We start from the raw sequence: 14,844 nt of genomic DNA, 5'->3' as shown, positions 1-14,844 counted from the left end.
AAAAATACAAGACTAAATGTATCAACATTCCCCAAATTGGGATTTACCGGAAATTTTTCCATAATTTTATCACATTTGTATGCAAAACATATATAGTCTATTTTCAAAATTATTTTTGTCATTTATTTTTTGAGAGACATATATATTGGATTGACTTGATTTTTTGTATACATAATTTACACAATAATCTAAAAAATAAATAATTCAAATAATCAAAACAAGATCCGTAATAAAACTTATAAATCCAAATAGTGCGGTGTAGTCAAGCTAGTGAATTGAAGACAATTTATCCCAATTAACAAATTTATCTCCAAAACATTTCGTGTTAATGTTACACATTTTATGGTAATGTTATTTATTTTTATGATAATGTTATATATGTTTTTATTCAAATATTTTCTAACTAAAAGATATATAATATTATTACAAAAATACCTAATATTATGGGAGCATTACGTGTAGGCCTTAATAGATGAATTTATTGTTCAATAGGTCTTATGATAATTAATAACGTTTTTCATCAAACACTATTAAAAAAGTCACTAATTGTTAATTTTTAGCAATAGTTTAAAAATTTTATTACAAAAATGTTTACTAATAATAAGTTTTAGCAACTGTTTTAAAAAAAGTCACAAAAAAAGGTCATTAATTTTTAACTTTTAGTGACAGTTTAAAAATTTTATCACAGAAAATGTTATTAATTGTAAGTTTTAACGACAATTTATAAAATTATTATCAAAAAAATCACTAATTATCAATTTTTAACGATAGTTAAAAAAAATTATTTTTAGCAATAATTTTACTAGCAAACCATTTGGGCTAAATAATCACAAAAAAACTAAAAGCCAAAAAGCCAAAAAAACTAACAAAAAGTTTGTCATTCCAAAGCCAAAATGCCAAACAATAAAACCAACCAAATAAAAAAGTATCAGGCTAAAAAAGTCAAAAAAGTTAAAAAACCAACTAAAAATGTCATTACCAAATGACCCCTAGGATTTATTTTTAATTAGACTTAATAAAAATTAAATCTAATTATTATGACCTATTAATAATTTATCGTAATATTATTACAGTAACATCATTTCTTTTTTTTCTTTTTTTTTTTTTGCAACTCTATCAAAAGAGTAAACGTAATATTTAATACGAAAATATGTAACACTGCCATATTTGGTACGCGTGTTCCATAGCATTTCCCTTTATAAATAGTCAACCTTCTACACAGCTCGAAAACCCAGGTTTTGAACTATTGGGTTTTGTTGAACGAAGAATCTTGTTTTGTGTTTTTCAGTAGGTAGTTGATTATTTGTGTTTTTCCCTTTATGTTGAACTATTATTATGCGATCTGCTAATCTTCCATTGATTTTTTAAAATTTTTTTATGTTCGTTCCAATTGTAAAATTTAATTTCATATGAAATATTGGTTTTCATGGAAACAATTTTTTTTTTTTTTTTTTTTTTGTATATATTAATTCTTGATTGATTAAGTGGCTGATTGGTAGGTAGGTGTGACTTTGATTTCTTATTTGCAACACAGACTAGAGAGCAATTGGGGCACTGCTAAACCCATTCTTCATCAATTTTGAAGGGGTTGGGACTCAAAAGGGTTGAGAGACATGCCTCCTCAGTCTTCAGGTAATTTTTCTACTCCATTGTCATTGCTGCACATGTTATCCTTCTTGGGGTTATACATTTTTTCCTTTGGGTTTGACTTTGTTTGGATTATGGATTTGGATACAGATTGGAACATATGAGGTCAATGTGAATGAAAAGTTTTTATTTATTTATTTATTTTTTCTCTATTTGTCTCGCCTTTTCCCTCACTTTTCAAATCCCTAACTAAATTCTAAATCCATGATCTAAACACAACCTTCGTCATTTCTAGATCGAGGTTCACTATTTGCATTATTTTGATTAGCATATATATTAATGAACCAAAGTTTTTGGAAGTGCTATTGTTTAATATCTAAATATTTTCCAATGCTTGTAAACAAGGGTAAATGCTTTCATATCTTTCTTTCTTTCTTTTTTTCTTTTTTTCATTTGTAATAAAATAGGTTTACTTGGAACTTTGGAAGTTTTGATGGCATGAGTGGAGTCGGAAAAAAACTAAAATGAGGTATGAATTGTTTCTCAATATTCTATGTAAATTTTACTAATTCAATTAGATTCATTTTTATTGTTTTATTTATTTAGTGTTTAGTTTTCTTTTGAACTATTCAATCATTAGATTCTCTGCCCTTGTAATAATGCTGCATATTTTTAATATTAGTTTGATGAAACATTTTTCAGGGGAAAATTAAAAGTCGTTTTGATTTATTGTGTAACCTAAGACGTATGGGCACAGACACGTGACATGACACAGACATACAAATTTTAAAAAAATACAGGACACGACACATTGGAGATACGTGCAAAATATATAATTTTATATATTTATTATATGTCATGTTTTAAAATTTTTAATATTTATTTTATGTTAAATATTTAATTTTATCAAATTTATCAACTTTAGGTATGCTATTTTAGTAAAAAAAAATAAAAATAAAAATACAAAACTTTGAAAAAAAAAAATGGTCCTCAACTATGAAGCACGGACATGTGACATGACACAGACACGCAAACATGCAAATTTTCAAAAAATGAGGGACATAATACATTGGGGACACGTTCAATATATATATAATTAAAATTTATTTATTATATGTCATAAAATTAAAAAAAAATCTTTGAAAGGAAAAGAAAATAAATAAATAAATAAACTAATCAATCAAAATAAATAAATAACAGAGATAGAGTTAGAGATAGAGAAAAGCCAAAAAAAAAGCAAAGAGAGAGAGAGAGAGCGACTGAGAGACAAATCGAAAAGCAGAAAAAAATAAGATTGAAAGAAGAAGAACAAACTTGCGCAAGAGCAAAGAGTAGCTAGCAACCTTCTCTCAGCCTCTTCTCCTCTTTTTGTTTGAAATCAAGGTTAGGGCCCCCAATTGAAGTTTCAGAAATTATGTTTTTGACCCATTTTGTCCGAAACGTGTCCATAACGTGTCCGGCTGCAAAAAAAGAAAAAAGAAAAAAAGGGGACGCCTTTTGCAACATGTCAAACATATGTTCACTGCGTATTCGTGTTCGACACTAATACGTAACCCTCGGAGAGGTGTCTGTGCTTCATAGGTCCTCAATGTGCTCTCAACGTGCCCTCAACGTATCCCCAACATGTCTACAGCGTGTCCCAACGTGTCTATAGCGTGTCCCACATGTGTTAGGAGCGTGTCCCACACGTGTTAGGAGCGTGTCCATGGCGTGTCCGTGTCCGTGTCCGACACATGTTGGACACCTGTACGTCGCCTCTGGAGAGGTGTCTATGCTTCATAGTGAGTAACTCATGTATTGGTTTGGTTGGTATTTTCTTATTATGCCTTATGGTGGTTACACTTGGTTCTTACTCATTGTGGGCTGAAAATCTTTACCAAAAATTATTAGCAAAGCAATTTCAATCTGTCACGCCCGGATTTTTCACCCTTGCTCTTTTTTTTTTTTTTTTTGGGAAAAGGGGGTTTTGAAAATCTTTAGCCAAGTGTGATGAATTGAGATGGAATTGACAACTTATACATAAGCCTTGAAATTTTTAAAACTAGGAGTCTTAATCTAATATGGGAGCTATATGCTCAATTATTGGTAAAGGTGACTTTCAATTATTGAAATGCTGAAATCAAAAACCATATGTTCAACTATTTCGATTTTTGACCTGGAAGAGTTTATATTTTTTGTCTGAATGAAACTTAATTTCATGAATGAAACTTAATTTCGGGACAGGCGCGGGGCTCAAGAGTGTAACGGTGTTTGAGTCAGACATGGGGTTTATCAGTGTATCAGTGTAACAATGTTTTAGGTGTGGGACTCAAGAGTTTGTACCTTCAAATTTCATATTTTTAATGGAATTTTTCTTTGCCGATCAAAAAATAAATAAATTCATGATATCATATTCTTTGGTGCTTTTTAAATTTGATTAGTGTGATTATCCTAATACTCACACAATAGAGACTAGCATAATTTCCAGAGTAAGACTGTAGGAGCCATTCCCATCGAAAATGTGACTAGACAAACATGTTCTAATTGGGGAAACACTATGAAGCTAATAACATGGAGCATGCGGAGTCTATTTTGCTTATAAACTTGGAAAGAGATGCAAAATAATGACTAAAATCTCACTGGTAATGACTTTCAATTGTATAGAATTTTTAAAGGCCAAGAAGGATGGATATGGATGAACCTGGGGTTGGTGTTGTGCCTTATAGGCATAGCACCGTGCTGTGACCCTGTGAAGGCGTGTCCCAAATTTATTTTATTAATCCAAACTATTCATAAAGTAGGGTTTGCTGAGTAGATCATCTATGAAAAAATTCAAGTTAATTAGACATCTGTAACCTACAACATGACCACGCTTATGTTTAGAAAAAATAAACAGTTAACATGATTTTAATAATTTTTTTGGGTTATTATTTGGCTTGATCATAGGATTCTACTTATCCGATTAATTTCATTTTTGATATGGATGATATACCCAACAAATCCTACAATATGAATGGCTCGGATCAAACATGATTGGAACAAACCTCACGGGAGTGTGACAGCCCACCCCATATCTGGATATGGACACAAGAGACGGAAATGACTGGATATGAACACATTGGCAAAAATTTCCAAAAAAATTAGGACTTGACATGAAGGGACATGACAACAAATAAAGATATATTTTATACATATTCATGGAAATAAAACAGTTTCTTTATTTTCTGGATTGGAAATACTTTGGCCATGTTTGGTTCGATTTTCATAAATTTGTTTCAAATTTAAAAAAAAAAAAAACTAAAAATTGTTTGGTGAAAGAAATAAAAAATTCAAAAACTTATCATTTTTACATAATTTTATATTTTAGGAGGTCAGAAATAAATTTTAAAATATCTTTTTGATATTTATTTTTATGAAATTAGCTTCTTTTTTTTCAAACTGTTTTTTTTTTTTTTTTCTTTTCCTGAAATACAAACCAAACATAGCATTTATATTTTATCATATAAAAATAAGAAGTAACTTTTCACAATTTACATGTTGGGAGAGAAATGTGAAAAAAAATAAAAAATCATAATATCTATTTTAGACAGTTATCCCAAATCACAAAAGTTGAACTGAACTCACTCTAGGATAAATAGTCGTACTTGTCCCCGTATCTATGAATCAAACATGACCCTACTCTATCACTAGGCTACTTCTCATCTTTGATTCAAAATTACCTTAACTCAAAAGTTGTCATTACACAATAATTGATGTCGTAACACCATTGAGTAGTACACATTGATTAAATTTTGAGGATATTTAGGTTTGGGAATAGTTATCTTTGCCCTATGTTGTTTCCTATAAAGGTACTAAGTGCGATTTGAATCACATTCTATCTAATGCATTCTCTTACAGTGATAGGGCACCATGTGACTTAGACCAATTCTGGTCTTACATGGATATGGTTTGGACTTGCTCATGAATCATGCTCATGCTAATTATACATTGGGTCTGATTCAAATGTATTCTTCTCACACCATAATTAATTCGATAAGTTTTTTGTACAAGTGCAGGTAGCTTGTGTGAAACTCATGCGTTTAGGTAGTCCATACATATGTGCACACACATTGTAATTTTATGAAATCTACATATTTCATACGTGGACGTTAGGGGTTGTTTAGTAAAGATTAGCATGTGAAGGTATGTTTTTAAACTCAGGCACATACTCTTTAGTGAAGACATCTGCACCATGATGATATATGATAGATATAGAACTAACTATGCTACAAGAGCCTGCGGGCTTGGCCCAATTGTGTGCACATGGCCCTCCATCTGTGGCCCACCATTGCTAGCTCATATTAGAGTTTCTCTATGAAAGACTTAAGGTAAGACAAACACAAGGTAGGCAATATTCAGCAACTCTAAATCTCTCCTCTCAATCTATCTCTACTCTTATTCTATTCCATCAAATTGAGTACTGATTGAACCATTGGAGGGCTATTGGATGACACCACAATGGTGTCACTAAAGAATCGCCTCTTCTTTTTCAAGATTGGTAGATCAGCTCAGGACCATATGGATTTGATCTTCATCAATATATATATATATATATATATGTGCATGCTTTTTTGATTTGATGGTCCGAACCAATTAGATTAAAATGATTTAGTTTCCTTTTAGTTGTAGTTCAAACCTATTAATACACTTCTGGTCATGTAGAATTTTATCTAGATGCTTATATTCAGTAACCAGTGTTTGTGTGAAAACATGGCACTTGTTTCTAAGTTCAATAATCATGTAAATTATGGGATTGAATGCAATTGATATTTATTCTCTTTTGCTAAATACGTTTAATTGTGGAAACATACGTCACAAATACAACATTGCCTTTTGGTCCGCCTTTATTGTTACAAACTTCTTACTTGAATTTATATCTTGTTTTAGATTTAGTACTAAATAAAATTTCATTTATGTTAATTTCATTGATGATCAGTTGTAGTCCTATGATAGAAGTTATTGCTTGCCTTTTGTGTGAGTTTTTTCCTAGTTCATGATTTGCAACCAGAGGTATTCTTTAATACTTGTTTGGATATGAGTAGTAGCAAACATACTTGTTATATGGTTTATTGTCATGGTTGAAATAAGCCTTTTGGCTCAAATCTCTAGTCTAAACTCAAATCCTACAATTTGTGTGTAAACACTATGTTTCTTTCACTTGAATTAGGCGCATGAGAGTAATTCAATTTATTGTAGGAAAGGGAATAAGACATTCATTTTTGCTTATGAGTTTATTTGGATATTGGTATTCTTTGTATGGGATTGTCTAAGAATATGGTTCACAAAAAATGCTTGAGACACCTAATTTATCATCCCTAAAAACCACTCCTAATGATGTGTCTGACAAGTATCAAATTTTGATTTGTCAAGCATTCTATCATGTGGAGTCTAATCTCAATGTCACATCATTAGGGGTGATAAATTAGGGAGAAATGTAGCATTGTTGCATGGTTCACTGACTATTGGCACACCAATTTGATATGGAAATTTTATTTACAATTTTATAATTTGATGTCATTAGTATTTTAAATTATTGTTTAATTAGGAGTCTTTTTAGTATTTGGTTTCCTATTTTGTTAAGAACTCTAAATTTCTTTTTAGTATTGGGATTTTTGCCTATAAATAAGAAGTTGTGGTAATTGTATTGGATATAGTTGATTAATAGATTTGTGTGATTTGAAAATAAGAAGTTGTGGTAATTGTATTGGACATAGTTGATTAATAAATTTGTGTGATTTGGGTTGTGGCCCTTGTGTTTTTCCTCTATCTGTTTACATCAATTGGTCATGATGATTGATAGTGAAAAAGACAAAGAATAAAAAAAACTGTTGATAGAGTCAAAGGTGAAGAAATATGTAAAGATTAATTAGTCGTATGATACGTATTGAATTGCGATGGATACAATACCAAATCATATGTTATATATAGAAACATCTCTAATCATTTAAGTCACCAGCAATAGGACCAAAGATTAAAGTAGCCGAGCCTAATTTGAATTTTTTTCCCTTATTTTTTATATTTGCAATGAAATATCATTTATCTTTTGTTATATTAAAATTTAACTTTTATGCCTAACCTAATATCTTATAGTTTGATGCTTTGCTTTTTTATGAATGTATATTTGTCTCTTTAACCAATTTGTAATTTTACTCACAATCTGTTGGTCAAAATCAAAAGGGTTAGTTACACTTCTCACTTTTATAGTTTGATATAGTTTCAAATTGAATAATTTGATCCCTACATTCTAAATCTAATTTCTGCTTGGTCATTCCATTCAAGTTTGAGGTGAAAGTTAACAATTTTGGGACACTTGTTAGTTTCCTAAAACCCATGTAGGAAAATTAACGAAAATTTGGACAGAAGGACTAAATTGAAATTGAATTAAAGTCATAGGGATCGAATTGTTCAATTTGAAACTACATGGGCTAAAGTAAAATTTGAGTCAAAGTGTAGGGGCTAAGAGTGTAATTAACCCAAATCAAAATTTGATATTAGTGGTTTGCCTTATTCTTCATGTTAAAAAACTCAATGAATGATACTGCATTTTTAATCATCTATATCAATTCATATTTCAATGCCCACTTGATTTTCTATATTGTTTTCATTAATCAGAACATAAATTATCAACTTTGGGGGTTTACTAGCTAGGTTGGTTTTGTTGCCTTAATTTTTCTTAGCTTATGTTTGTCATTGACACATGCGCCCTAGCTAGCTAATTTATTAGTTGTTTCCATATCAAGACCACTGCAAACCAAAGTTAATAATCTTTTCCACACTAGTTAGGGACATATCATTGTCACCAAGAAATTAAATTTTATTACCTTGTTTGCCATCTTGTGTTTTGTTGTTTGGGGTTTTTTGGCATCTTGGTTTGGTTTGGGAAATAATTTTTTTCATTTTGTAATTTAAATGATGACTAAGGTTAATAATGAGAAATAGGGAAAAAGGCTATTTTGGGCAAAAGAAAGTTGGTAATGTTAGAATATATGTCGTTTATATACCAAGTGTCTTTTATTGTTATTAGCGAGGGTACTAATGTCATTGTGTTATTTTATCTATACTATTATAAAGTGAACACATAACTCTTATGGTGTCCTGAAGCTTTACTCTCCTCATGCCATGTGGCAGTATTTTTTATTTTTAAAAAAAAAGTTAAACAAAGAGATGGACAAGGCTTAAACCCATGACCATGGATTTAAGTACAATGACTCATACTATTCAAACTAAATACACATTATAATATTAATTTCATTATTATTTTTTTTTTATTCCTACTTATTTAAATTGCGCACACACACCACTAGTTACAGTATAAATATGGACTGAGGTAGAGGTACGAGACACAACCCTAATACCTATTCCTATAATTTTTTGTTTCCTCTCTGTCTTCTCTTCTTGTTCTCTCTAGCCCTAACCTTGATCTCACATATTCTATAATTCAATTGGTAAGAGAATAAAACTCATCATCTCTTACGCACGATCTCACTTTCTCCGTTTTCATTTGTTTCTCCCCCAATTCCTGAGCCTCAGTCCTCGTGAAGATCCATGGGATTCGAGTTCGAAATCACTGAGCCCTAGATCTAAAAGAAGATAAGAGGGATTCGAGTTGTTCTTTCTAACAAATATGTATTTTCTTTAATTCCTCCAACATTCAAACACACATGCATTTATTGCTTCTAATTGTGATTGTTCTTATCATTAATTTGTTTTCCTTTTTGCTAATTTTTGTTGTTGAATGACTTTCTTAAACTTTATTTGCTTTCTTGAGGTGGTATTTTTAATTTGTCAGCAATAAGTTTATATTGTTTCTTTTTCTTTCCTCTTTGTTGCAATTTGACGCAATTAAATTGTTAAATTATAGCTATGGAAAATAAACTAATGTCATTGAGTTGGGCAAAACTTTGCCAAGTTTCAAAATTATTTTTGTTAACTTTCTTATATTTCCAATAAAACTAGGGGAAATTGCAAATCAGTGGGACAATCATAAAATAATTGCACTGCAGATGGAATTTTTTTGGTGCAATTCTGACACATAGTAAAGACTTACACCAAACACATAATGGACTTGCACCATACATCTAGTAGACTTGCACTACCGTGAAAATAAAATTATTTTTCCATTGTTCCATTGAAAAGCATTTCCCCATTAAATTATCTCACATGTGGTTGATGAAGATTATTTTTAATTTGAAACAGTAAAAAAGTGGGGTACCGCATTACCAATCTAAAATGAAAATTAAGTTTCCTGCCGCCAATAAGAGAGGTGCAGAGTTCAAATCTCTACCAGGGCATGAATATCTCTAAAATTTATCCAAATGAATGAAAGATAAAAGAGAAAAAAATAATAAAAAGAAGGTGACACTAGGTTTATTATTTTGGTTAGTTGGTTTAAGTGAGATTTTTCTTTTGTATGTGCTTCTCTTCCTTTTGTATTTCATTTTGTGCCAAAGACATTTTCATGTCCAAACCTATAGCTTTTTATTCCATAGATGTGTGAACAATGTTGTTATTTGTCTTATTTTTTTATCATCATTTATCAAATTCTTATAGTTTTCTCTCTATATTTTTGTAGGAATGCTTCATCCTCTCAAACAAAGGAACCGAAAAATGACATCCCATTTCTTCCCGAGGACATCATTTTCCACATTCTTATTTGCCTTCCTGCTGAGTTTTTGCATTGCTGTGGAAAATTTGTGTGCAAGGCTTGGGCCAAAATTATATCTAATCCTTCTTTTATCAGGGCACACCTCCTTCAGTCAAATGATGGCTTGTTCGTCCAAAAATTTGGTAAGCCATATCATTCATGTTTCCTTGAGTTCAATGAGGGAGAATTCAGAACAACACACCTAAATTGTCATGGACATATGTCCTGAGAGATTTCTTTTTGTTGGGAATCATGTGACACAAAAGTATAAGAACTTACCTTTTCCTATTGCGAAAGGTCATCTTTTGCTCTCTTGTCATATTGGTTACATTTCTCACATTGAGGAGTACAAGGTGGTTTGCCATTGTGAAATATTAGGTGGAGAATATAGATGGTTTGTATTGTCTATGGATAATAATAACATGTCATGGAGAAGAATGGAGACTTCACTAAAAGGAATCAGTTTTTATTGTGATGACAGAGCTTCAGTGTCTGTTGGAGGCGCTATTTATTACTCTCAAATGAACAGTCATATTTTTGCTCTTGACCTTTATGATGAAACTTCTCACACCATTAAAGTCCCAAATGAATTTGTTGGGAGTTGTTATAGTCTTCTTGAGCTGGGGAATAGTTTATCTTGCATTGTGAGACATTCGGCAGAGATTCATGTATGTGTATTAAAGGACTTACGTTGCAATGAATGGGCTAAACTTTACAAGATTAGAGAAGCAATAGATGGACCAAATTTTTTATGTGAGAGTTTCATACCTGTTGGTTGGCTGGATGATGGCCAACTCTTGGTCTTCATTCACTTTGAAAAGTTGGTTGTGACTTATAATGTGAAAACAGGAGAGGCAAGATCCTCCGATGTTTTCAGCTCTGATTTAATACGGAAACACACCAACAGCCTTGTTTCATGGTAAATATGCATTCAAAGCTATTGAGTATTTCTTTTTATTATTGGCTATGAAATCATTTTTGCTTGTACTCATGAATTTTATTAGTTGAAGACTTTATTGATTGTTTATTTTCTTGTATCTGATGCGTGGTATCCAGCTGGGTGTTGTGTAGAATGGGTAAGTAGACACCTTTTTTTTTTTTATATATATATTATTATTTGTAGAAAAAGATAAAACATAAACAAGAGGGGATGAAGAACTATGTAGAAAAAGATAAAACATAAACAAGAGGGGAATAAGAGGGGCTTAGCCTCCGTTTGGGAAGTGGGTTAGCTTTTTGGCTTTTTAGTTTTTTTTTGGCTATTTTAGTTTGGGCTAAAAAGCTTGGTTTGGGAAGGACTTTTTGGTTTTTTTGACTTTTTTTGTGAGAGAATAGTGTAATAATTATGGATTGGATTTGATGTTTTGTTTTTTGTAGTTAAAATAGCTTATTTTGTCTTTTGTAGCTAAAATAGCCAAAAAACCCTGGAATAGCTCTTCCCAAACGGTCCCTAAATTGTATTTCAGGAAGAAAGGATAGATAGGTAGCACAATTTGTTGCCTGAAAGGAACAGGTGGAGCTACATCTTAATGAATGGTCTCAGTTTTAATTTTTTTATAACCAAAAACCGACCCTAGTCAGGAGGCTTTGGGACCCACCTTAGAACTACAAACTCAAGATACATGCAACCACCTGCTAACCTCACATATTGACCACTCGCTAGCCTTTCATACTGAGTGGTTTTAGTTAGGGATGGCAATTTGAACCCGGCCCGACGGGGACCCGATCCCCCGACCCCGAATTAGGCGGTTTTTCCCCGAAAAATATCCCCAATGGGACGGGGATGGTATTTAAAAATTAATCCCCGACCACTTTCGGGCCGGGGACGGGGATAAGTGTCCCAGCCCCGTCCCCGGCCCGTCCCCGTCCCCGTCCCCGTCCCCGTTAGTCCCCGAAATAAAATTACCTTTTTACCCCTCATATATATATAAACCCAACCCTCCTCTAACACTCACTGTGCGTCTCATTTCCCTTCCTTTACTTTCTCTCTCCCTTTCCCTCCCTCACTCACTCCGATTTCACCAAACCTCCTCTCACTCACACTCACTGGGTCTCTCATCTCCGTCCCTCTTACTCTCTCTCTCCCTTTGCCTCACTCACTCTCAGAGACTGCGTCTCTCATCTCCCTCCGTCTTTCTCTTACTCTTACTCTCTCTCTCCCTCTCCCTCACTCACTCTCATCATCGTCATCATCATCCAAATCCACCACCATGAAGCCATCAATCTGAATCATGAAGCCACCGACGCGAAGCCACCAAGCTGAACCCACCGATTTGAACCGTCAAGCCACCGATCTAACAGATCGTGGTCCGTAAACCGTCAAGCCACAGATCTGAACAACTCTCTCTCTCTCCCTCTCTCTCTCTCTCTATATATATATATATATGTGCGTGTGTGTGTATAATCAACAAATCTGTTGTTGATGAACAATTTTTTTTTTTTTTTTTTTTTTAAGTTGTTGATCGAGTGTTGTTCATATATAGATTACATTTTTTTGATGATTATTGTTGATGAACAAATTTGTTGTAGATCTGTTATTGAGAATTGGGAATTGCGTCTGTTGATGAACAAATTTGTGGTAGATCTGCTTTTGAATCTGTTTTTTCTTTTCTTTTTTTAACTGGTTTTTGAATCTGTTGTTCAGAATTGAGAACCACGTCTCTCACCTCCCTCCCTCCCTCTTACATTTTTTTTTATTGTTGTTCTTGTGTGTGTAAAGAACAGATCTGGCGGGGATTTTTCGGGGTCGGGGAAACCCGATCCCCGTTAGGGGGCGGGGATGGTGGAGGAGATGGGTTCCCCGTCGGGGATCGGGGCCGGGGCCGGGGAGTTTTTTGTCATCGGGGATCGGGGACGGGGAGTGGCATCCCCGGCCCCGCCCCGCCCCGTTGCCATTCCTAGTTTTAGTTGACTACACTCAATTTTGATTTTTTTAAAAATTAAATGTAGAAATTTATCCAAAATGTTTGGAGTTTTACAAATTGAACCTAGTAGATTTAGAGAAAAAAAGAGTTACTTTTCCTATTCCACTTCATTATAAACACAATCTAAAATTTGTCTTTACTGTTTAAACTTATACATGACATGATTCTTAATACATATTAGAATATAAATTCTGAGGTGTATTTATAATGTGGAAAACAATTACAAATGTTATTGTCATTGATTGTATGAGTTAACTGTAGATATTTGCTTTTGTTGAAACGAAAGTATTACAGGGAGAGGGAATGGAAGGGAGTGAATACTTGTTTTGAAAACAAAAGAAAACAAACACTTATTTTGTTTTTGTTTTCAAATGTTTCGAAAATTTTAGAATTGATTCTAGTTTTATGAAAATGAAAACAACATACTAAAACACAAAACAAAAACGGAAGAGTTAACAAACGACCCCTTCTCAATGTTTGTTTTTATACATAATTTGATGAAGTTTGAATTACTTTTGTCTATGTATATAAAATTATAATGTATTATGTGAAAGTTGATTTTGAAAGGTTGTGTAGAACTAATTTTACATAATGACTTGATATTTTTTGAATGACTATACTAAATTAAAATCCTAGCTAAGCCACTGAATAGGAACATGTTTCATCAACACCCAAAAGGTTTATGCAATATATCTGGTATGTAAGTAGGCCAACATTTCTATTGGAAGATTGGAAGTTTCCAAGTCCATAACTCTTATGTACAAAGTAGTCGTAGTAGTCTGGGTTGAGGATGATTAGTAATATCTGATGTGTCCTCAAAAAATAAAAACTTAAAAGAAAAGGAACGAAAATGTATGATGTGTAAAAATGATGCAGTTGTGACAAGCATACTAGTAATTACGTTCAGAAGCATACTAGTAAATACACACATACACATGGTATTTTTGCTTTTATTTGGATCCTTAAATCTGTATGCTCTGTTTGTGCAGGAAGCATTTAGAAGGCAAGGACAAGAGAGGAGGAGTCTGATCAACATAAAATGTTGGCAGAAGCTAAGCTGCAACATTTGGAGTTTGAATTCTATTTCTTTGCATGATGCCAGAGTTTATAAAAGATTATGTATACCAACTTGGGGGTAACTTGCTTTGAACCATTATTGGTGTCCAAGTTGTGCGTATAATTTTCTTACAGTGAGTTTGTTATAAATAAGGCTTGGAAGTTGATTAGGAAAATAGTAAGGGATGAATGAAGTTGGGCAGGGTATTGGTCCTAACAGTTGAAGACTAAGTGGTTGGTAACTTTAAAGTGTCTTTGGTTTTGTGTGTGGTGGTTTACTTTTGTTTCTGTTGTGTGTTACCTAGTTCATAAAACAATTCTGTAGATTTATGACGTTACCTTTTGCCCCGTGTATGCAATATAGTGATGAACATAGCATTTGTGGGTTGTGCTTGGTTTTCTTGTCAATGTGTTTATCTGTTTGGTATGCATATTTTTCTCTAGTTGAACATTTTTAAATTGAAAACAGTTTTTACTGTCAAAGAGAAACAACATCTGGTTTTATCCTTTCTTGTCCAGATTGCACCATTATTCATAATGGTTTGCAATTGTATTATGAGAGACGGTTGCATAGGGGATCGACAGTGAGCAGTAAAAGGTTTGTTTTATTTTTGG

At 32.7% G+C, this 14,844-nt stretch overlaps 1 protein-coding gene across 5 annotated transcripts in view; it reads left to right on the top strand.

Annotated features, from left to right (window-relative positions):
* Window positions 1-1,168: 1,168 nt before the first annotated feature.
* Window positions 1,169-14,844, top strand: part of LOC114323181 (F-box protein At1g47810-like) — a 72,331-nt gene continuing 58,655 nt past the window's right edge. The window contains exons 1-5 of one of the 5 annotated variants that reach the window (XM_082869499.1): window positions 1,169-1,291; window positions 1,535-1,632; window positions 2,055-2,116; window positions 10,178-11,168; window positions 14,163-14,637. In XM_082869499.1, the coding sequence (XP_082725625.1) occupies window positions 10,462-11,168; window positions 14,163-14,202 (747 nt within the window). In that variant the 5' untranslated portion in view covers window positions 1,169-1,291; window positions 1,535-1,632; window positions 2,055-2,116; window positions 10,178-10,461 and the 3' untranslated portion in view covers window positions 14,203-14,637. Of the gene's footprint in view, window positions 1,292-1,534; window positions 1,633-2,054; window positions 2,117-8,936; window positions 9,232-10,177; window positions 11,169-14,162; window positions 14,638-14,844 lie in introns of those variants that run through there. The other 4 variants (XM_082869501.1, XM_082869502.1, XM_082869497.1 and 1 more) reach the window with 4 other exon arrangements.

This window comes from Camellia sinensis, chromosome 5 (genome assembly GCF_055761805.1).
Source record: "Camellia sinensis isolate YWXY chromosome 5, ASM5576180v1, whole genome shotgun sequence".
Lineage (NCBI taxonomy): Eukaryota > Viridiplantae > Streptophyta > Magnoliopsida > Ericales > Theaceae > Camellia > Camellia sinensis.
Note: the sequence above shows the minus strand (reverse complement) of the source record. Positions and strands in the feature narration are given on the sequence as shown.